This window comes from Saccopteryx leptura, chromosome 2 (genome assembly GCF_036850995.1).
Source record: "Saccopteryx leptura isolate mSacLep1 chromosome 2, mSacLep1_pri_phased_curated, whole genome shotgun sequence".
Classification (NCBI taxonomy): domain Eukaryota; kingdom Metazoa; phylum Chordata; class Mammalia; order Chiroptera; family Emballonuridae; genus Saccopteryx; species Saccopteryx leptura.
The window spans coordinates 329,947,649-329,969,944 of NC_089504.1; the positions used below are offsets into that span (position 1 = coordinate 329,947,649).

The following is a 22,296-nucleotide window of genomic DNA, read 5'->3' on the forward strand; positions in this document are numbered from 1 at the left end:
GAATAGACTCACCATCACCATCAACCTAGAAGAGCAGGAGTCATTGGGGAATCACTGTCTCCCTCCCCTTTTCCACCCGATCAGTCACCAAGTCACCCAAAACATCTCATGTCCATCGTCTCTTCTCAGTCACCTACAGTTCTTGAAAGTCAAGAGAGAAATTTAAGGCAGAAATTAGGGATCTGGATTGGTGCTTTGGGCTGAGAAGAAATTGTCCAGGGGAAAAATGAAAAGTGAACAGAGAAGAGGCCAAGGACAGAGCCTGGAGGAGCATTCAAATTTAAGGGAAACAGGCCCTGGCCCGTTGGCTCAGCGGTAGAGCGTCGGCCTGGCATGCAGGAATCCCGGGTTCGATTCCCGGCCAGGGCACACAGGAGAAGCACCCATCTGCTTCTCCACCCCTCCCCCTCTCCTTCCTCTCTGTCTCTCTCTTCCCCTCCCGCAGCCGAGGCTCCATTGGAGCAAAAAGATGGCCCGGGCGCTGGGGATGGCTCCTTGGCCTCTGCTCCAGGCACTAGAGTGGCTCTGGTCGTGACAGAGAGACGCCCCAGATGGGCAGAGCATCGCCCCCTGGTGGGCAGAGCGTCACCCCCTGGTGGGCGTGCCGGGTGGATCCCGGTTGGGCGCATGCGGGAGTCTGTCTGACTGCCTCCCCGTTTCCAGCTTCAGAAAAATACAAAAAAAAAATTTAAGGGAAACAGAGGAAAAGGCAGCAGAGAAGGCTGAGCAGAGCTAGAAGGAAACCAGGAGAGAATGGTACCTTGAGGGCCAAAGGAGGAAGGAGTTCCAAGAAGGAGAGAATGGTCCAGTGTTCTGATACTGAGGTGGATAAAAGTTAGAGGGCGTCTACTGGGTCTCCCTCAACCCCAGCCCCGACCAGGCCTCCACTCCAGACATCAGAGTGGTTTTCCCCAAGTGCAGGTCTGACGAAGTCACTCTCTGGCCTCAATCCTTCAGTGGCTGCCCAATTCCTGCAGAATTATGTCCATATTCCCTATCTTGAATTCAAGATTCTTGTGAAGTGGCTTCTGCTAGCCTCATTGGCCTCAGCTTCTCTCCCTCATCTAGGCACCATACACTTATTCCATTACTGATATGTCACTTCTTCCTGAAATGCTCTTCCAGATATGACCGATCCCCCTCTAGTCTGTGAAGCCTTCAAGAATAAGGAACATATTCTAATCTTCTCTGTAATCCCCATGCCTGGGCTAACAGGGACATCATATAAATGTTTGGTGAATGTATGAATGATAGATAGATGGATGACTGGATAGAGAAGTGACTAGATGGATGGATTTGGTCATCCAAACAGTATTTATGCACCTGCCATGCACCAGGCACTGTTCTAGATGCTGAGGAACCAGAATAATGAGATGGACCCATTCTACCTATTACAGTCTATACCTGGAAAAATGGACAGATGGACAGATGCATGGATGCATGAATGCATGGATGCATGGAGGACAGCAGCACTAAGCTGGTCACCCTTCCCTCTGGCTCATTTCTTCCCTATCAGGGAAGGGGACAGGCAACATAGTTATATTTTTGGGGTGTTTTTCCCAAAAACTGTTCCTCTCCTTCTACACTGCTACTTATTTAACTAGAGAAAGAAAATTTTTAAATGGCAACCATATCAACAGAGTTCAGCTAGTAGAAGAACCAAAGACAACGGTGGAAATGTATCCAAGGACTTGAAAGAATAAATCAGAGTAAAGAGTCTTATTACCAAATCCCAAAGGAGACTCACAGCACCTTCTGCTTCTCTTGGCTAACGCAGGGTCACCTAAATTCTCTCATTTCTGCACTCACTCAAAGAGTACTATCTCTAGTTCAGACACTATCAGGGTACAGAGTTCCCAGGTGACATGACAAAGTCCCTGTCCTCAAGAACTATGCAGTCAGTAGAGGGCACTGACACAGACCCAGCCCAGGGTGCAGGGGTGGAGGGAAGTAGAGGGTCATTGGCCATCCTCTTGGTGGAAGAAGGGGACCCTGGGCAGCCCACGGCCAGAGAAGTTACCTCGCATCCTTTAGCCAGAGCGAATCCGCCCCCCAGGAGCAGCACAATGCCCCAGGGAACTTTCTCTTGGGTCACCTTCCAGTTCAGCAGTGCAGGGGGGTAAAATGGAGCTTTCCTTTCTGAGAAGAAACAAAAACACACACACACACACACACACATATACATAACCCAGAGCAGCCTTATGAAGCAAAAAGTATCTAATCAAGGGGAATAAAAACCCTTAAGAACAATGAGCACCATGTCATATCTATAATTTAGCTAAAATTCACAATAATTACTATACCCATTGCTGGTGAAAATATGGCAAAACTAATTGCACACTTCCAGTAGCATTATAAATTGGCACAATATTTCTGAAAAGCAATTTGGTGATACATTTAAGAGCCATTAAGACATATCTACCCCAGCAACATCACTCCTAGAAATTTATCCTAAAGAAGAAACACCCTCAAAGCAAAAGCTATATACATGAACGCACTAATTTCTAATACTAAAAAATTCAATACAGCCAGAACATTCCATAACAAGAGAATGGTTACAGTCCTTGAGGCAATATAATGCTGTTATTAGAAAAAATAAATTTGAGGACTGTGACAGCAAGAAATGTTTACCAAAGCAACCCCAAGCAAAAACACGAAGACAGAGCAACAGGATTCAAATTGTGTGTTTTGATTATAGTCATATAATACACATGCTTACTAATAAAGACTGGGAGGAAGAGAGAAACCCAACTTACTGATGGCATTATAGAAAATCCAAAATATTTTCGTTTCTGTTGTAATATTAACAAGATTTAAAATGTTTAAAAAGCAAGAGAAGCAATTTTGCACTAAACAATACACAAGGAAGGCTTGAAAAACCCCCTTTGTCCAGATTTTGTAATCTCGCCAGTCTTCTTCAATAGAGTAGGCTTTTCTCCCTCCTGAGCCCAGGGCCTCCCATGGAGAGCTTTGCTGCCAGGGCCTCAACCCTGATAAATGGGAGTCCAGGATAGGAGCCTTACCTTCCTCTGTCTGGCTGCAGAAGTTGAACTTGGGCTTCTGTGAAGGGACAATGAATAGCAACATGGCCACAAAAATGGCCACAGTAGCGTCAGAAGCATACCTAGGTGGGGAAGAGCAGGTAGGATGAGCCAACTCAACTGCAGCAAAACTCATGCAAAAAAACATGTACTGCGTCTAAATGCGCCTCTGTGAAGAAACAGGCTCTGCTGGGTATGAAAACTGGAACCCCGGAGGCCAAGTTCAGGAGCAGTGCGGTAGACCGAATCCTGCCTGGAAACCAAGACTCCCTCACTCTTGGCCTGGCTCTGCCACCAACGCTGGGTGACCCTGAGCAGCTCACTTCCCTCTCACATCCTATGTTACTCCAGGGGCGCACATCGTGACCTCTTCTTGGCCAGATTCTTTAGAATCCGGGCTTTCCCAGGTGACCCCAAGCAGACCTTGAAGATGGAGTAAGCAGTAACGGGCAGCTATCCCCCACCCACATCTCCTGCCTTCACTAGGATTTGCGTTTCTCAGTGTTTCTTCCATCTGACCACACAATGTCTTAGCCAGGAGAGAAACTACATGCACCCTTTTTTGCCAACTCTCTGCCTAAAGAAGATTCTGGACCTCAGGATCTGTGTCTTCAGGTAGACTTGCCCGGATCTAAAGAAAGATAAGGGAAAAAGGAAAGATGACGGAGCAGAGATTTGGGAACCAGAGCTCTGGGAGCCCCGTCCTAGCCCGACAAATCTCCGTCCATCACAGCTCTGGTCTCCAGCCTACCCAAGTATTTTCTGCTCAGCCTGTGGGGGAAGGAGGGGCCACAGGAACATATCTGTGGCTTGTCCTGAAGATTGTGAGAAAACAATGAATGCATCAGGAAATCAACAGAATGCTCCAGAACTCAACTACAGAACCGGGGGTGCCGTGGAGGGTACTACAGAACGAATGACTTACTTTGTCTCGCTATCCGCCCAGGCGACGGAGCCCCAGCCGGGCATGAAGCCGGGGTCCCGGGAGAACCACAGGCTGACCAGCAGGAGGAAACAGAGCAGGACGTTGACCTCTGCGAAGGAGAAGGGCCCCAGCTTCCTGTACTCCTCCCGCAGCACCTCATAGGCAGCCTTCTCGTTATTCCTTCGCTCCAGCCCGCAGCCCCAGGACTTTTTAAAACTAGAGGATGCAAAGACAAGAGAACAGAGGGCGGGTTGGTTGCCCCCAGGGGCTGACCAGATGGAAGCCTGAATATCAGGCAGCAGAACATGCAGAAAGTCCTAAGCTGCTGCCTATCACCTGGGGTGGGGTGGGGTGGGCTTGAGCAAGTTTCTTCCCCACACCCCAGCCCTGCTCCCTGTTTCTGTCTTTTGTCGACCATACCTGGTGGGGAAAGTCTCTGTTATGTGTGCCCACACATGCCCCAGAGCACCCCAGAGCTGGAGGATGCTCCCAGAGGACACCTGAGATGGCACAGGCGGGACAGCCAATCCGGACCAGGTTTCGGGCTCAAGGGAGGCAGGAAAGGTGAGGATGGTCAAGAGGTGGGGAGGCGGAGCAGAATGGGGGTGGGGATGAGGTGGAAGGAGCACCAGAGGCAGAAATAACCAGAACTGAGGTTTCCCCTGGCAAGGGGGGCCAGCTGTTCCTATCATCTGTCCTCTGGGAAAAGGACACGAGACATTCCAGAGCTGTCTCGAGGTGGATCCAGGACTCCATCACATGCTCCCTAAGTCTCTCTCCTCCCACACGGTCCTGGAGCTGGTCTTCAGTGGTGCCAGGATGCCAGCCCCCATCATCGAGGTGGCTCAAGAGGACACAAAGAACAAGCAGACTGGGCCAGGCAGGAGCCGGGTGGGTGCTTGCGTTCGGGAAGCTGGAGGTATGGGATTCGGGACCCAGGAGACCGGGGCTAGCAGCAGGCGAAGCTATGGCAGGAAGGAAGCCAGCCCCAGCCCTGCTCTTGGGTGGGTTCCTTAGGGACCACTGCCCACCGCCAACATGGCCTGTCCAGGATGCCCTGCAGGACCGCCCTTAGGGGGTGCCAGCATGAGGGGGCAGGAAGGAGGAGAAATTCTTGGAAGGGGTGTAAAGGGTACCTGCGCTGCAGGGAGGGGCTAACTGGGGCAACTGGGACCCAGGCCTGGAGGAACTCTCTGAGGAATCCACGCACACGTTCCAGCCTGAGGGTGGCGGCCCAGCCAAGAGAGATGGCCCCACAGAGCACCCCAGGGCCGTCCTTCCTGGGGCCCCAACACAGACTTCATAGGAGGACAGGGAACTGGTGCTGAGATGCAGTGTGTGAAGCTAATGCCAGACGTGAACTGCTTCTGAGGGCCACACTGGTGAGGGGCACGGCCTGGAGCACAGGACAGAGGGAGGTCAGGACACGGATGCTCAGGAGTTAGGAAAGGAAGAGGCAGTGATGGGGTCTCACATATGCACAGCCTGCCGGGATGTCTGTCTGGGGGCAAGGCTGTGTGTCCTGAGAGTCACCTGCCAGAGACATCCTTTAGGTCATCCAGTATGGGAATGACTCTGCTGGTGTGGGCGGTAGCCTCTCGCCCCCTGGGCATGGGAGAGTCTGTTCTGACCAAGCCAACCGTCATTCTTGTGACTCTAGGTCTGGGCCAGAGGCTTCAGGTTTCCAGGATAAGGGCTGACTCTGGTACTCCAAGCGGCCCAGCCCGTGTCTGATGCTGGTGACATGTCCCGGAAGCATGTGACTATAGACTCTGAGGACTGCACCGCGTAAGGTCTTGTTCAATGCTGGTCCTCCACAGTGGTGCCACCAAGCCTTCAGGACCCTCATATGCTAAGCAGTTTCACCTTCATCTCTGGGTTGATTCTTTCTGGTGACCACTGGGCTGGCATGAGATACAGGTACGTGGAGCCAGTTTGCCTGCGGGAGTACATGGCACAGGACAGGTGCAGAGTGTCCTTCTGTAGTGGAATGGCCTTCAGAACGATGTGGATGAACTGGTACAGTCAAGGAGAGGTGAAGAGACCCCTGTGTCCCTGAGCGTGTGCTGTGGCAGGAGTCCGGAGAAGCCCTTACTCCTAATCCAGGAGTCAGCCCGGGTAGGAATGTTGGGTATAAGCCAGCAGTAAGATCCCATTAGAGCTGGGTAGTCCTGAAGGTTCTGTGGCCCCCTTGGTTGCAGGTGGCCGAGGAGATAGTTTTTCTGAATTAGACCAAAGGCAATGGCCCTGATATTGCTCTCCGTGCCCATCCAGATGAGAGATTCAAGTGAAGGCGCAGTAGAGATGCTCACACAGCCGAGACAGGTGCTGCCTTGCCGCAGGTCAGGTGACCCAGGAGGCACGGAGGCAGGGATTACCAGGTCCTGGTGCACGGCAGGGTACAGCCTGGGCCGGAGGACATCTGCTGTCCTGTTGATCAAGCTGTCTAAACAAGGCTTCCTGTGAGCAACCCCCCACCCACCCACCACACTTCAAGTCTGGTTGGTAAGGGCCCACGCTGGAGCAGCATGCCGGAAAGGGGTGCGACAAGCAGCAGCCCTGAGCCCAACTACAGGCAGACGCCACAAATCTCCAGGCTTCTTGCTGGTCAAGAGCTGATAGAAGCCATGCCAGACTGGGGGAACCGCTGCGCAGGTCCTTCGCTGTGTGTTCTCAGGGGCCTGGTGTCCACCTTTAGAAGCTGGTGGTACCCTTGTGGTCTTGGGGCCCGGCCAGTTCCCTTCTGCTTGCTTTGCCAGGGAACTTGGTAGGAGTCAGGGCTTCAGGCCCTCCCCCACCCCAGGCCGATTGGAAGCCAAAACTGGTACCCCTGACACCTAGCTATACTAGGCTTCGAGGCAGTCAAGGGCAGCAACCCTCAGCATCCCCAAAAGGGGCGTTGGTACTGAATTGTATCCCTCTAAATTCTTATGTTAAAGCCCTACCCCCTAATGTGATGATAATAGGAGGTGGGCCTTTGAAGGGAAATAGGTTTAGATGAGGTCAGGAGGGTAGATCAGTGCCTTTATAAGAGGAAGGAACCATAGTGTGCATTCTCCCCTTCCCTCCCCATCATATGAGGACACAGTGAGAAGCTCGTGTTTTGTAAGCCAGGAAGAGGTTTCTCTCCAGGAACCAAATCGGCTGGCACCTTAATCTTGAACTTGCGGCCTCTAGAACTGTGGGAAATAAACGTCTGAGGTTTGAGCCACCCGGTCTGTGGCACGCTGTCATGGCAGCCCAAGCTGACTGAGACAGGGATGTAGGGTAGGGAGCATGGGCTCTGAAGCCAAAGTGCCTGAGTTCAAGTCTCAGTCCTATGACTTCCAAATCACATAGCCCTGCATAGGCCACTTCCCCTCTCCGTGCCTCAGTTGCCTTATCGGTAGATTGGGAATAATAAGAGTATGTAGCTCACAGGTTGATGTGAAGATTAACTAATATATGTAGAGTGATTAAAATTGTGCTTGACACCGAATTGCTGACCACCTCAGCAGAGGCTGGTCGTTGTTCCTGTTGTCCCAGTGGAAACAGAGATGCCACCTACAGCCCGTCACAGGTTTGGGACAGGCCTCCCAAGGCCTGCTGGATGGACATGAAGACTTTGGTCCTGAAGCAGGTGTGACAAGGAGGGCAAAGAGCGCCACCCAAAACCAAGCTGTGCCCCAAGTGCCCGCTGGAGCCACTGCCCTCTCATGGGGGTGGCATGAGGGATGCCTACTACTATTATGTCATTGCTATGACTACTTTAATTACGTATAGAGTTTTTTTTTTTAAACAGCAATTTTCAAAAACAGTTCCTCCTTCAGAAGAAAACTTACAAAAATGCCCCTTTTTCCTTGGTTAACCCACAGGATTTTGTGGGCATTTTTGCCTCTTGGCTCTGACATTTCCTCCCTCTGGCCACACAGGCCCGTTTTTTTGGTTCTAGTTGCCTGTGATTTAAGGCACAGAGCACGTGGCTCACACCTAAGTACTCGCCATACCAGGATGAAAGGTCACCTTTGCTCCAGAGATAAATCGGTGTCTTTTTAAAATCACAACAGCTTTTTCTAAGTATTTGTTAGCCACATAACATGGTTTCTGTCCAAAGTCTGCCTACTGTCAAGGTTGACTCTTGGTGAACCTGCCAGTGTTCTGGGAAGAGGAAGGTCAACTTTCTGGAACCTGCACGCCGCTGGGAACATTGTAGGCGTCCAGTAAGATTCTGGGTTTAGATTGTTTGGATGTTATCAGGTGGTGTGCTGTGACGTGACCTAAGGGATACATACAGCCAAGTGGAAGTCTGTCCAGCAGTATTGATTTGCTCTCAGGGACAAGATTCCCTTGAATTGTTTTGAGTCACGTTGATGGCACACCTGCTCTTTCTCCCTGGGCTGGGAGCCAGGCTGGGTACAGGGGACATAGAGGACTTACCACAGGCACCAGAGCAGCTCGGGTCAGGGGTCAGGGGTCAGGGGCAGCACTGAAAGGTAACTGCAGGTACTAAGGGAAAGGGCTATGTGGTGTCCAAAGGTGCAAGCAAGGGATTCTTCCCTGATGGAATGGGGGTGGGGAAGTCAGGGAAGGTGTCCTTAAGGAAGCAGCATTTGAACTGGCCTTGAAGGTTGAGGACTTTGAAAGGTAGAAATGGCAGTCCAGGAAGACACACATACAAAGGCACGGTGGGCAGGCTGAGTTGGCCAAAATGGGAGGGCAGACTGGCAGATGGTTGATGGGGCAGAAATAGTCAGGGCCGACAGGAAGAACTTTGTGGGCTCGCCTACCGGTTCTCCTGCAGGGACATGGCAGGGTTAGACTATACCGGAAACAGTTTAAACTTACTTGAATCCCATAAAAGTACACTGGAGCCACAGCCAGGCAAGTAGGAGCATTATCAGCATGTTGGGGAAGGCAAATCCAAACCAAGAAGCGAAGTTCACGATATCTTTGCTGTCAGGAAACAATCTGAAGGGAGAAACACCGGTCCACATCTCTGCCAGATGCTGAGCTGCAGTCAGCAAGCAGGTTAGGCCCTGCAGGTACAGGCTGAGCGGCAGCCGGATGCTGAGAGATGGTCTGAGCCACCCACGTCCACCGCTCAGTGTTACCCCAGCCAGAAGGGACCCCCAAGCACCACCATGTACAATACAAGCCTCAAGAGTGACCAACTGACCTTCATGGGGTCCATACTCTGTTGAGAATTTTATGAAAGTCATATCCCTTCCCTTTGTACACACATAATTTGGCCAACAGCATCAGGAGGTCCACAGATACCTCAGGAAAGCTTTCCCAGGGTGGGACCAGAAGACAGTTCTGAGGCTGGAGGGGGTCACTTTCGTTCCAGGCTCTGCCTGCCCCCAGGCATTGCTCACTAAGCCCAAGGGTGTCAAAGTTGACACAGAGCTTTCTGCACTCGGCTGGGAGCTCCAGGGAGAAGCCAAGGCTGTCATTACAGAAAACACTCCCAGGGTCAGACTAGTCTGCTTGTTGGATCTCAAGTGTCTGCTCAGCCAGGCTCCAGACCTGTCCTCCCCACCTTCCCAGCACTCGTCTGCACAGGACGAGCACCATCACACTTCCCTCCATGCTCACTGCAGTTTGCACTTTCCTTCATTAATGCAATTACATGGCCCGCCCAGAACTCTCCAGGCACCTGCTACCCTCAGCGGATGGTGAGTATCCCACAGACAGGGCCCAGGTTTCCTCCAGTTCTGTGATTCCAGCCCCACCGAGCACAAGGCCAGGCACAGAACAGGGTCCTCAAGGCCTGTGTCTCTTTGTGGCCAAGGAAAGTTCCAGAGCATCACCACCAGGGTGCACCTGGAGCCTCGCCAGGGCACCAGTCACCATAGGGCAGTTAGAAGAACTGTAGTGAATGAGCTGGTGAGGCCACGAGTGACCTCACTCCCCTTTCTCTGATCCGCAACATCAGAAGGCCACCACCCTCCACAGCTAAGGTTGGTGAGCCAGTTTCGAGGAGAGCAGCTGTAAGGGTGTCTATTTTCAGCAAATTTTAAACAAGGACCTGGTCTCTGGGACTACGTTGCCAGTTCCCACAACTTCAGCTCAGAGCTCAACCACATGACTTGTCTGAGTGAAAATACTGAGCCCTGGGAAGAAAAGTGGAACTCGCTCCAGGACAGAAAGCTACCAGGTCTGGGGACTGTCATCAGCTCCCACCCCAAGGAGTCCTGAGCAGATGCAGCAGAGGCAGATGGGGGCACATCCTCCCACCCCTCCAGGCCCCAGCTCCAGGGCCCAGCTGAAGAGGAGGGAGGGGAGACTGAGCCCCTCCAACCCCACATGACTGTCCTTGTCCCCAGAAGGCATGGCCAATGACTCACTCATGCATCTGGCCCAGGAGCACCACGTTGGGTCCTGTCCCGGTCAAGGTGGCGGTGCCTCCGATGCTGGCCGCGTAGCACACGCTCAGGGTCATGGCCTTGCACATGCTTTTCCTGTTGCAGTTCTCTCGCTGCCCCATCGCAGGGCCCTCAAAAATCACTTGGCTCCCTGCAGTGACACACCTCGGTAAGCAGGGCCCATCCTGGGGGCCGCCTGCTTAGCTCCAGCTGCTAACTCTGCTGCCGACCTGAGGGTGGGGACACGCTGCCCACCCCCCCAACCCCACCCGCTCTGTTCTCAGGTTTCTCAGCCTCCAGCCCAGCGCTGAAGTCGGGCTCTGTCTGCCTTCCTGCAGTCACTTCCCACAGCTTCCCCCAGACTCCTCCATGCCCAGTGCAAATTCAGCAACTTCAGATGGGTGCCCTTCTTTCCTGACTCTTGCTGCTGCTCCAGCAGGTCCCTCCCTCCAGGGGGGCGTCCAGGTCCATCGGAGATGCCCTGCCCTCCCAGCAAGGCCTCTCCCTTGTCTGAGTTCCTTCCACCAAGTCAGAGGAACTATGTGATGGGCCTTGTTACCCTACTCCACTGGGCCCCTCGAATCCAAAGTATGGGTACGCCTGCTTCACTCCAGCAGTCCCGATACCTGGCCGGGCATGGCCATCAGGCCATCAGAACGGGCCGTGAGAGCCCCTGTGCTGGGCCCTGGGGATGGGGCACGGACAAGACAGAGAGTGGAAGAGGTGCCATCTGACTTCCTTGAGCTCAGCACCTAGCAGGGAAGCTTCATGGGACACCCACCCCAATACCTGTGGGAGCAGAGAGCAGATCAGAGCTTTGACCTGTTCGGGGGAGGCTTCCCTGAGGGTAAGTAGGAAAAACAAAGGGTGAGCAGCACTTAGTAGATGCTCAAAAGATTCTCCAGTGAATAATTAAATGAACACCTATTGATTTCTGTGACGGGCAGGAAATGGGGGGGGTTGAAACTTGCTATAAGCAATACTAAAAGATTTAACTTTTATGCAAAAACTACATTCCTAAAACTTACAAAAACAGCATTTTTTTTTTTTTTTTTTTTTTTTTTTTTCATTTTTCTGAAGCTGGAAACAGGGAGAGACAGTCAGACAGACTCCCGCATGCGCCCGACCGGGATCCACCCGGCACACCCTCCAGGGGCGGTGCTCTGCCCCCCAGGGGGCGATGCTCTGCCCATCCTGGGCGTCGCCATATTGCGACCAGAGCCACTCTAGCGCCTGAGGCAGAGGCCACAGAGCCATGCCCAGCGCCCGGGCCATCTTTGCTCCAATGGAGCCTTGGCTGCGGGAGGGGAAGAGAGAGACAGAGAGGAAAGCGCGGCGGAGGGGTGGAGAAGCAAATGGGCGCTTCTCCTATGTGCCCTGGCCGGGAATCGAACCCAGGTCCTCCGCACGCTAGGCCGACGCTCTACCGCTGAGCCAACCGGCCAGGGCTTCAAAAACAGCATTTTTAAAAGTATATCTCTATACCTGATAAAAAGCAGGCTCCAGGAGTCAGGGAAGTGGTCAAAACTTTTGGCAACAGAGGGGAAGGCTGCCACTGCGGACCCCAGCGGTCCCCCGGCCAGGGGCTCACCTGGCAGCTCGCCGGTCTTGCCCTTGTCCACGAGCTCCAGGGCCCCCAGGCCGGCCTCGGTGACGGTGCTCGTGGCCTCCATCTGCTGCAGCACGGCCTCCACAATGGGCACCATCATGGCTGTGGTGGCCGTGTTGCTGATCCACATGGAGAGGAAGGCTGTGACGCCCATGAAGCCCAGCATCAGCCTGCAGAGGAGGAGCAAGGAGGGAAGCCAGAGAATCCCCACCCCCACTGCCCCAAGCCTTCGGGGACCACCAGGGGCTGGGTCCCCCTGCAGGGATGACAGGGGTCAAGGCCCAAGTGCTGAGGCCAGTTCAAGACTGGTGAGCCAGGAGAGGGTTGTAGTTTTAGTCCTTCCTTCTCTCTCTCCCTCCACCCTTCTTCCCCCCCTTTCTCTCTTGTTCCACCCCTTTCCCTGGCCCTTCCTTCCTTCTTTTCTCCCTCCCATCTCTCTCCCACAAGCATTACTAAAGTCTAGTCTGCTAGCAACAGGGGCTACCAAGAGGCCTTTCTCAGACTCAGCCAAGGTCCCAAGGAGCTTCTGTCCAGTGGGGGCATTACAGGCATCCCGACAGTGCCAACCCAGTGTGGAGAGTTGGTCCTAGTATGTCCCGAGGGTATGCTGGAGCAGCTCTATGTGCGGGTGGCCCCAACATCCCACTTCTATCTAGAAGATTCCCACCCACCCCAGACCCTGCCTCTTCCCTCATGAGTTCAGAAGAGCTGCTCTGAGTTAGCCTTCAGGGTTAGGGTGAGCCTGGGAAAGCAGGACCTCCCTCGTGGCCGACCCCCCACCCCACACCGCCTCTCTCTGCACACACACTTTGCATCCCCTCTGCAATGGACCAGATCACACACGTTCCCTTCATTTATAACACCCATCTTCTACCTCTGCCATCTGCCTAGAACACTCCTCAAGTCCTTCAAAACCTGTGGCACAATGTCCCTCCTCTGTATCCTCCCTCCAGTGCTCACCAGGCAGGAGTGAACACACCCTTCTCCATCCGCCTCCAACACTCATCACTGGCCAGGCTCAGAGGACCCGTTTCCACATCTACTCTTTCCTTGGATGGTGAGCAAGGGAAGGGTCTGATTCTCCCCCATGACTTCCATGCACCCTGGCACAAGGCCAGGAACTGAAGGCACTCAGAGGGAGCTGGTTAAATGGAACAAAACTACTCCTGGTCTACACGCCCATCTGCAGTCAGGTGTCTCCGTAGGGCCACTAATTCTCCTGAAGAAGGGATGTGGGCACTGCACTGCACCAAGATTCAAGCTGGTGGGCCCGGGTCGGTTGGCTCAGCGGTAGAGCGTCGGCCTGGCGTGCGGGGGACCCGGGTTCAATTCCCGGCCAGGGCACATAGGAGAAGCGCCCATCTGCCTCTCCACCCCCCCCTTCCTTTCTGTCTCTTTCTTCCCCTCCTGCAGCCAAGGCTCCATTGGAGCAAAGATGGCCCGGGCGCTGGGGATGGCTCCTTGGCCTCTGCCCCAGGCGCTAGAGTGGCTCTGGTCGCGGCAGAGCGACGCTCCGGAGGGGCAGAGCATCGCCCCCTGGTGGGCAGAGCGCCGCCCCTGGTGGGCATGCCGGGTGGATCCCGGTCAGGCGCATGTGGGAGTCTGTCTGACTGTCTCTCCCCGTTTCCAGCTTCAGAAAAAAAAAAAAAAAAAAGATTCAAGCTGGTGTCCGTGTAGGTTGACTTCACGGACCCATAAAAACACAGGCTGGGACCAGGCTGGAGAGAGGATCAGAGTTTTCCTGAATGAGGTTTCGACATGATATTTCAAGGTACCAAGTGGGTCTCAACAGAATGGTCACCGCCAGGGCAGGCAGTGCCATGGACAGCTGGAAGCCAAGCTCAGAGGAGACGCCAGTGACAGGAAGGAACGGAGAGGCATGTGTGAACTTCCTGCGTTTGGGAACAAAAGTTCTTCAGCACTCTCAGAATGAAGTCTACCTGTTGATGGAGAAAAGCTGGCCACTCAAAAAGGATCCTGAGAGCAAGAATTCGGAGGCCGCTGAGGTCTCGCATTTCTAGAAAATGCAATGGCTTTTGATTTGACCCTGCAAACCAATCGCTGGATGGGATTAATGCCATGAAGGGTAAAAGAGATCAAAGTCACAAAGCCTTCTGCTCAGGGGAGCCTGCGGTGTCAAGAGAATGAGGCCTCATCTCCTGGGGGGTGGACCAGGCCCAGCACAGTCCTGGACACACGGACGTCTCAGGGGGCATTTGCTGTGAACTAACCAGTGACGCTGCCTTCCCAGGACTGAGATGGGGCACACCATCCTTTAGGGAGCACATTTCCTCAAAAGAAAGGTGTGTGCTTAGTTCTCTACAAGAGGAGGCAAGCCTCATCAGACAGCCTATAACCTCTCTGTCTCAAAGTCCTTGTCTGTAGAACGTGGATGATAAGAATACCTAACTCTCAGAGTTGTGGTGAAAGTTAAATGAGGTGATAAATAAGTCCCCAGTGTCAGGCCTGGAACATTGCAGATGCTCAATGTACCCAGGTGATTCTGATTATATCAACTCTATGGGTTGGTTGGAAATTGCCTGTGACAGGCGGGGAGATCTTGGAGAGAGGGGAGAAGCTGAGGTTCTAAGTGGTGTGGGGGAAGGTGAGGTAAGAGGGAAGAGATGTGCCCGCTTTGGAAGGATAACCTTTCTGCTTCCTCCTGAGTGGGGTGGTGTAGCCACCTCTGTCTGGCCTGCTTTCCCCACAAATGGGAACCGATCAGGCATGGCTTGATCCAACCTCCACTCACCTTGTTCCCTGTGGAACTAACTCAGCATCCCCCCTTCCAGGAAGTCCTCGGAATATGTGGGGACCTTTGCTGACCCGTCTCCTCTGGATTCAGAGAACCCTTACCCACTGCTGCTCACCACGGAACCCTACCATAACCCATGCGTCTGGAGTCCCCAGCTAAGATGATCACATGGGTCACATGTCCACCTGCCTGCCAAGCCCAGGTAAGCCCACGGGCAGCCCTTGCCTGTGCGTGATCTGGTCTGTGCTACAGCTCCTCCTCAGCCCGGGGGCCCACAGGCAGCCCAGTGGCAAGAAAGAGGAAGCGTAATTACTGTGCGGGCTTGGCCCCCACCCAGAGGAGCGTGCGCAGGGCGATCCTCTTGTGTAGGTTCCAGCGCTCCACGGCCACAGCCACGATGAGGCCACCCAGGAACAGCATATTAGTGTCCTTCATGTACTGGACACACACCTGAAAGGTGGTAGCACAGAGATCCCATCAGGGTTGCCTCCTGGCCATACACTGCTTGGGCCCAGGGCCACCCAAGTCCCCAGAGACAGGCAAGCAGACCAGATGCCGACTTCAGGGACAGTTTGATGTGGATGGAAGGTCAAGTGGTCTGTTCCCCGGCCCAAAAGAATCCGCAATGGACTGATCTGGTCCCCCAGGGCTCAGGCAGCTCAAAGCGGGTCTTGGAGAAGGAGCCGGTGGGAGAAGCAGGAAGCCACCAGGATTCCCGGGGTCTGCTCACCTGCTTGGAGTCCAGAATCCTGAAGAGTGGGAAAAGCAAGGCGGGCATGAGGGAGGTGACAGCCAGAGGAATGACTTCTGTGCACCAGTAAACGGCCATGAGGATGATGACGTAGGCACACCTGACAAACTGAAGAGACAGCCCTGAGGCCTCGGCCTGCCGCTGCCGCCCTCGGTCTCACCACGGATTAAATGTGAGTGATAATACCTACCACCCTAGGTTGTTCAATACTGCATCAGCACTTTTTTTATTATCCTTTTCGACCACCTAGACTCTGCCCTCACCCTCACTCCAAACCAGCCAATTCTGTCCACCACCAGGACCTACACAGCTTCTAGTCCCCTGTTCTCCGGCCTCGCCTCCTTCCTTCACCCCGTGGACACTGCCCCTGTTCAGGCCGTATTCCCTCCTGCCTGGACGGCTGCAACTGTCTTCTACTCCACCTTCCTACATGTACCACTCCACCCTGTGGCTCCCTCTTTCTCTTTTGCCAAGCTGATCATTTCACCCCTATTTAAAAGCCTTCTCTTACCATCAGGACAAACCCTCAATGCTTTAGCATGACCTAGGACACCCTCTGTGATAGAGCAAGGCCTGCAGACCCCTCCAGCCCCATCTCCTTGCCCATCGCACCCGAGTTCCAGCTGCCCCAGAGCGCGGGCCGTAACGGAGCCAGCTCTCTCACACAGCCCAGCCCCGTGGCACAGCGAGTGCTCACTCAGCTCAGCAGTTCTCCTCAGGTGCCTCGCCCTCACCCCCGGTCCTGCCTCTGTCTTCTCCCCCAGTGCCAGCGATTCGCACATGGCGTTGCCATTGTTGGTTTTCTCAACTGTCTCCCCATCACCAGCCAGGAGTGAGCAGCTTGAGGGCAGAACCAGTGTTCGTGGATGCACTCTGTCCTCAGCACCCAGCACAGGCCTGACACTCAGGAGATGCTCAGCATCTTCTAACAGGGGAACCCGGCCCCCCTACTAGAGGACTGGACTAGCAGAGCATGAGCTGCGACAGCACTGCCGGAAAGACACACCTGTTCACTAGCACTGTTCACCACTACCCCAGAGAGCACTATCACGTGCAGGAGATAGTGCATGAAAACTTAGACATTCTTGGTCTGGATTGTGTTATCCCTCATAAAAATAACTTTTTCTTCAGCATCCCATGACAACTTCAGAACACTTCCCTCCTGTCTAAAGCAGGATTTTTTGGCCTTTCCATATGGACATTTTGGCTGCATGATTCTTTTTTTTTAATCAAGTGAGAGACAGGGAGGTGGAAAGACAGACTCCCACATGCGCCCCTACCGGGATCTAGTCAGCAAACCCCGTCTGGGGCTGATGTTCTTCCCATCTGGTGCCACTGTTTTGTTGCTCAGCAACCAAGCTGTTTTAGCACCTGAGGCAAGGCCATGGAGCCATCCTCAGTGCCCAGGGCCAACTTGCTCATTCAAGCCATGGCTGTAGGAGGAGAAGAGAGGGGGCGTGGAGAAGCAGATGGTTGCTTCTTCTGTGTGCCCTGACCAGGAATTGAACCCGGGACTTCCACACATCGGGCCGACACTCTACTGCTGAGCCTACTGGCCAGGGGCGGGATGATTCTTTGAGAAGTGAGTGTTTCGTGCATTATAAAATGTTTAGCAGTGTCCTTGGCCTCCACGCACTAGATGCTAGTAACACTCTCTCCAGTTGTGACAACAAAAATGTCTCCAGGCTTTGCTACATGCGCCCTGCTTGGGAGGTTGCAGGTATCAATGCTGACTGAAGACTCAAAGCAGGACAGCGGTGTGGTTAGAAGCACTGGCTCTGACACCAGGCCTCCACTGTCTGCCATTGTCTGGCCTTCAGCAGTCACTCAACAATGCCACTGATAAAACACTCATCTCACTCCGAATCCTGGCCACTCTCCCTGCTTGTTTCATGTCCTGACCTGTAAATTGAGGAATTAGGAGTACTCGTTTTTGATTATGTGGTGCACAGAAAGTGCTCGGTGGATTTTATTATCTAAACTTAGAAGCAGCAGGTGGCACGTGTAACCAATTTTCACAGCACAATTCCTGGAGGCACCAAATATAACCAACAGAAAAGACACAAGGCTCTGGCCTCTTACCTCCACACCACTATCAAGAGGCCCAAGAGATGCCCCATCCCTGAAGCCAACTTGACCTTCCTCATCTAGAATGTTCCCACAGGGTCAGCAGAGAGAGCAGCATAGGATGGCGATGATAGACCAGTCTGAGGAAGGGGTGGTTACCATGGAGAGGAAGATGGGACTCCACCTGGGGACAGGAGCCCGGCTCCCCTGTGTGGAAGTTCAGAGCACCTCCCTGCAGCTGGAATGTGTCTGGAAAAGCACTTAAAACCAAGATAAACGTGGACAGTGGGACTTAAAAGTCAGCACCCAACACAGTGTCTCGCACAGCGAGGCTCAATAAATACATGTTAAATGCACAACTCACTATAACCATGTGTAATTATTAACAAATAGGACTGCCTGTGACATATTGCTTAATAAAAAAAATGTAGGTAAAAGAACAAGTTCTGTGTGTGTGTGTGTGTGTGTGTGTAGAGAGAGAGAGAGAGAGAGAGAGAAAAGAGATTGATTTCTAGAAAAACAGCCATCAAAATATTAGTAAGTTATGGGGTTTAAGGCTATTTTCATCTTTACTTTATACTTTACAGGCTTAATAATAATAATAATAATAATAATAATAATAATAATAATAATAATAGGACCCAGAGAAAAGGCAGGAAAAGTAGAGCAGAGATGAAACCAGGCAGGAAGCAGGTGGAGGGGAAAAAGAGGGAAGCTTGCAGGAGAGAAGCTGGGCACCGGCCAGGGGGTGGTGTGCCCACCGGGCTGCCAAGTTCTCACTGGCTTCCCAGCAGCTCTGCTCTGTGCCAGTATCTCCAGGTTCCCTTGCACAATGGTGTGGCTGTGAGGGCCAGGGGCAGGGAGCTCTTCAGTGATAACTAAAACAGAGGCACAAAGGGAGAAAACACCAAGACAGAAGTCCAGACTCCCAGTCACCTGTCCCACTGAGAGGGAGAGCATGTGAAGGCAGCCTTTGGAAAAACTTTCACAGATGTCTCTTCTTCCCCCACTGAGCCTCACTCCCAAGGCAGGTTAATGACATTAATGACATTCATACACACTCTGAGTTGGGGGTCTCAGTTCAGGCCCGTGTGTGTGAGTGTGTGTGAGTGTGTGTGTGTGTGTGCGCGCGCGAGTGTGCACGTAGCTGGGAGTGGGTCTCAGTCACACTCTCCTAGAACAGGAAGGTCAGCCAAGATGTATAATTATTCCAGGGAACATTATGTCCCATCCCCACTCCAGCATTAAAGATCTAAAATCACAGCTCTGCTGCCTGGCTCCCTCCCATGGATGGTAACAGGCCCAAATAAATCTCTTTCTACGGGGGAAATATGGCTGCTCACGGTTGGTATGGCAACTGAAGAGCTATCACAGTTGGACCTGCTGTCCACGACCTGTCCAGGACCTGTGCTCAGCCCACTCAAGGGCTCCTTTCAGCCTCCCCACCCCCATCCTAGGAATCAGCATGATCCCTTTAGGCACCCAAAGCCAGAACGTGTCAGAACTAAACCACCTTTCCCCATTGCATACACAAGAACACCAAAGCCCAGAAAACGAAGGGGCTTCTCTAAAATCCCGAGGAAGAGGGTACGGAGGAAGTCTGGTTCTCTTGCAGAGGTGTCTTCTTAACAGCCCAGTACAGCCCTCCAGTCCTCCAGGATCGCCCCCAGGGTATCCCCTCAAGAACTCCTCTGTTTCCCAAACCTGCCTGGGAAGGACAGGGAGCCGGGGATTTCCTGCCTGGGCTGAGAGTGAAAGGGCTAAAAGAGGGAACGAGGAAGGAGCAGCCAGCAGCCACAAATGGCTTCAAAGGACTTGGGCCTCTGCCAGACAGGCTGAGCACAGCCCAGCAGAGCGGGCCAGGGCTCCCAGCACCGCCCTCAGCCTGTGGCCAAGGCCATTCATTCACTGCCTCCCTCCCAGAGCACCAGGAGTCCAGGGCATGGGACACAGCTCCTCTGCAACCCTTGGTCGTGCCACCCAAGTCGTGAGCTCTGGGAACATGTCCGCCTCCTGCCCCTGCCACAGCCACAGCCACAGCAGACAAGCGAAGCAGACCAACCCTCACCTGCCTTTCAGCGGGGAGGATTTTTGCTCAGCTATGGCTTCTAGGGGTTCAGAGGTGGAAAGGAATGTGGACCATAGATAGAGACATTGAGGCTCAAAGGAGAAGCCAGAGACTGGCAAAGACAGGACTCAGTATCCACTTAGGACCTTGACTGAGCTTGGAAGCCACCTACAGCTGTGAAGTCTCCATTCGCTAAGGGAAGAGGAGAGAGAAGGTGGGAATGACAAGCGCTCAGGCTCCCTATCAGCACCTTTGGCATTGGGAGTGGATGGTGGGGGGGTATAAGGGGGGATTGAGGTCATGCACTCTGGGGTGATTCTGCGCCCCTGGCTAAGCCTGTAGATGGGCTGTGTGGCCAAGATCTGTGATAAATTCCAGGTTTCTGTGCTTGTTGGGACGGTTCTTGTGTCCTGGGACCTGTAAACCCCACAATTGTTGTGCCCCTCAGAATTCTTTTTACAGCACACCTCCCATCTGGCACCCAGAGCTCCCAAGTTCGAGAGACGCAGGGGAGCAGTGCCCGCCCGGGGAATCCATGCGCTCCAACTCAGTGCCCCGGGTTCGGAGCCCGCTGCTGGGACCGGGCGCCTGGAGTCCGCAGGGCTGCCGGGAGATGCAACTGACCTTGGCAGGCATCAGAATGATGAGTGGAAGCAGCAGTATCGGGGTGACGAACAAGATCACGAAGGACTTGAACTTGCAGACATAGCTCAGTGCCGAAGCCATGGTGCTGGAGGGTGACGGGCGGGAGATGCGAGTGAGGGGCAGCAGAGCCTCCGCGGGCTTAAGAAGGGGCCACAGTCCCCGGGGATGGAGGGGGGCGGCGGCAACTCCGCCCTCCACCGTGGGGCCTCCGCGAGGCCCCGGGGCGGGGCCACCCCGCGGGTCGGTGGGGCCCGCCTGCCCCCAGCTCTGCCACCCGGCGGCGGCAGGAGGCTCCTGCGGACTCCAGCGCAGCGGACCCGCCCTCCAGGAGCGGCCCGGGCCGGGGCGCTCTCCCAGCCTCTCCGGCGCTGCCCTGGACAGAGGCGCGCCCCGGGACCGCCAAAAGCGATGTGATCGGCCCTTCATTCCGCCAGCTTGGGCGTGCAGCCCCCTTTCTGCGTCCGCACCTGCCCTTCCCGGGCCCTGCAGGGGTCCCAGGTGAAAATGTCCACATGCCTCGGTGTGTCTCAGACCTGTCTTCCCAATCTCCCGCTCCTTTTCACTCACTCCTTCCACCGCTCGCGCCCACCTCTCCGAGGTGTCTCTAGCAGAGGGGATGACGGCGCCCTGCGCCCTCCGCACCGCGGGCCTCCCAGCGCCGCAGGGCTCCCCTCGCCGCGTCTCCCATAGCTTCCCCGACGCGTTCTTAGTGCTCCGGGCAATCGGACCTCTTCCCCAGCGCGCGCCCTCTCCCACTCCGCGCATCCCGGCACTTTCCGGCGATCGCCGAGGCGAGTCCTCTGTCTTCCACAGCCTGAGCGCCTTCGGCCTTCCGGCGGACACCCGCGCAGCCCGCCGAGGTGCGCAATGAGTTTGGTGGGCATCAGAACGATGGGCGCTCCCCTTGGGGGGAGGACTGAGCCCCAACAGCCGCCGCTGCCCTCCTGACCAAAGTTGCTACTGCCATTTTACGAAGGGAAACGGATCCAGCAAGGAAAAGACTTAACCAAGACGACACTGAAAGCGTCGCTCATTCATCTAACCACCTGCCAACAAGTACTGAAGGTCTATTCTGGACTAAGCCCTATTTTGGGTGCTGGAGATACAAGGATGCAGACACCGCCACCTCTACTATCACTGTCTTCTTTCCTTCCTTCTCCTCTTCCGTCTGCTTATCTTATTCTGAAGCTTTCTTTTGGAGAGTCCTACCTTCCTTGAGGTTCAATCATAGCTTGCTCCTTGGTTAATTACCACCCTCTGTCTTCAATTTAGCCATGATGCGGGAGTCCGAGTTCTCTATATTGTCAACCTTTTCCAGCCTGTTTGGGGCCCAGGCCCTAAAATCAATATATCCCACCTAAATCACGTTCCTGATTCTCTCTTCCTGTGACCTCTACCTAAGAACACATATTCTCCAAGACCCTTCCTGCATCTGCCAGCCTTATGCCCTGTCCCTTTGTAATTTTCTCATCTAACCCTGGATTTCCCCCCACCCCCATTCCAGGACACTTAGCACTGTTTGTGCCTATATATTTCTTGGTGTAATTTTTATTTAATGTCTGTTTTTATTCAACAACATATGTTCCACCAGCACCTTTCACAGTACCTGATCCAGTGTGTGCCCTCAAAACATTTTCTCTAGGATGCATGAATGAATGCATGTCAACCATTTCAGTACAATAACACACTGCTTGAAAGGGAGTATAACATAACGTAGTTAGGGCGTGGTCTCCGTATCCTGGCCCTATCTCATCCTGGCTCTGTGCTTTAGACAAGTTGCCCTTCCTGGGTTTATTTCCTCATAAATGGAGGTAATAACACCCACTTTGATTTCAAAAGATTGCTTTGTAGATTATATGAGTTAATGTTCGGAGAGTGCTTAACACAATATTCTGGCATATAGTAAGCAGTCAGTAAATATTTCCTTTTGCAGTTACATGCAAAATACTCTGAGTGTCAGGAGAAATGGAGGAAGCCTTCACCCAGGAGATGGCGTTTGAACTGAGATCAAGGCTAAGTGAAAATTTGCCAGGCAGCAGTGAAAGCTTGTCAAAATCACCAATGAATAAGAAAGTATTAATACTGTTGAGA

The 22,296-nt window shown here is 53.6% G+C and overlaps 1 protein-coding gene across 1 annotated transcript in view; it reads right to left on the minus strand.

Moving 5' to 3' along the window:
* SLC13A5 (solute carrier family 13 member 5) overlaps positions 1-20,344 on the minus strand; it is a 29,420-nt gene extending 9,076 nt beyond the window's left edge. The window contains exons 1-9 of the mRNA XM_066363391.1: positions 20,185-20,344; positions 15,405-15,533; positions 14,988-15,124; positions 11,902-12,089; positions 10,293-10,461; positions 8,791-8,913; positions 3,967-4,182; positions 3,024-3,124; positions 2,021-2,139 (exon numbers count right to left, since the gene is read on the minus strand). Of these exons, the coding sequence (XP_066219488.1) occupies positions 2,021-2,139; positions 3,024-3,124; positions 3,967-4,182; positions 8,791-8,913; positions 10,293-10,461; positions 11,902-12,089; positions 14,988-15,124; positions 15,405-15,533; positions 20,185-20,286 (1,284 nt within the window). The 5' untranslated portion in view covers positions 20,287-20,344. The remainder of the gene's footprint in view (positions 1-2,020; positions 2,140-3,023; positions 3,125-3,966; positions 4,183-8,790; positions 8,914-10,292; positions 10,462-11,901; positions 12,090-14,987; positions 15,125-15,404; positions 15,534-20,184) is intronic.
* Between the last annotated feature and the right edge of the window lie 1,952 nt (positions 20,345-22,296).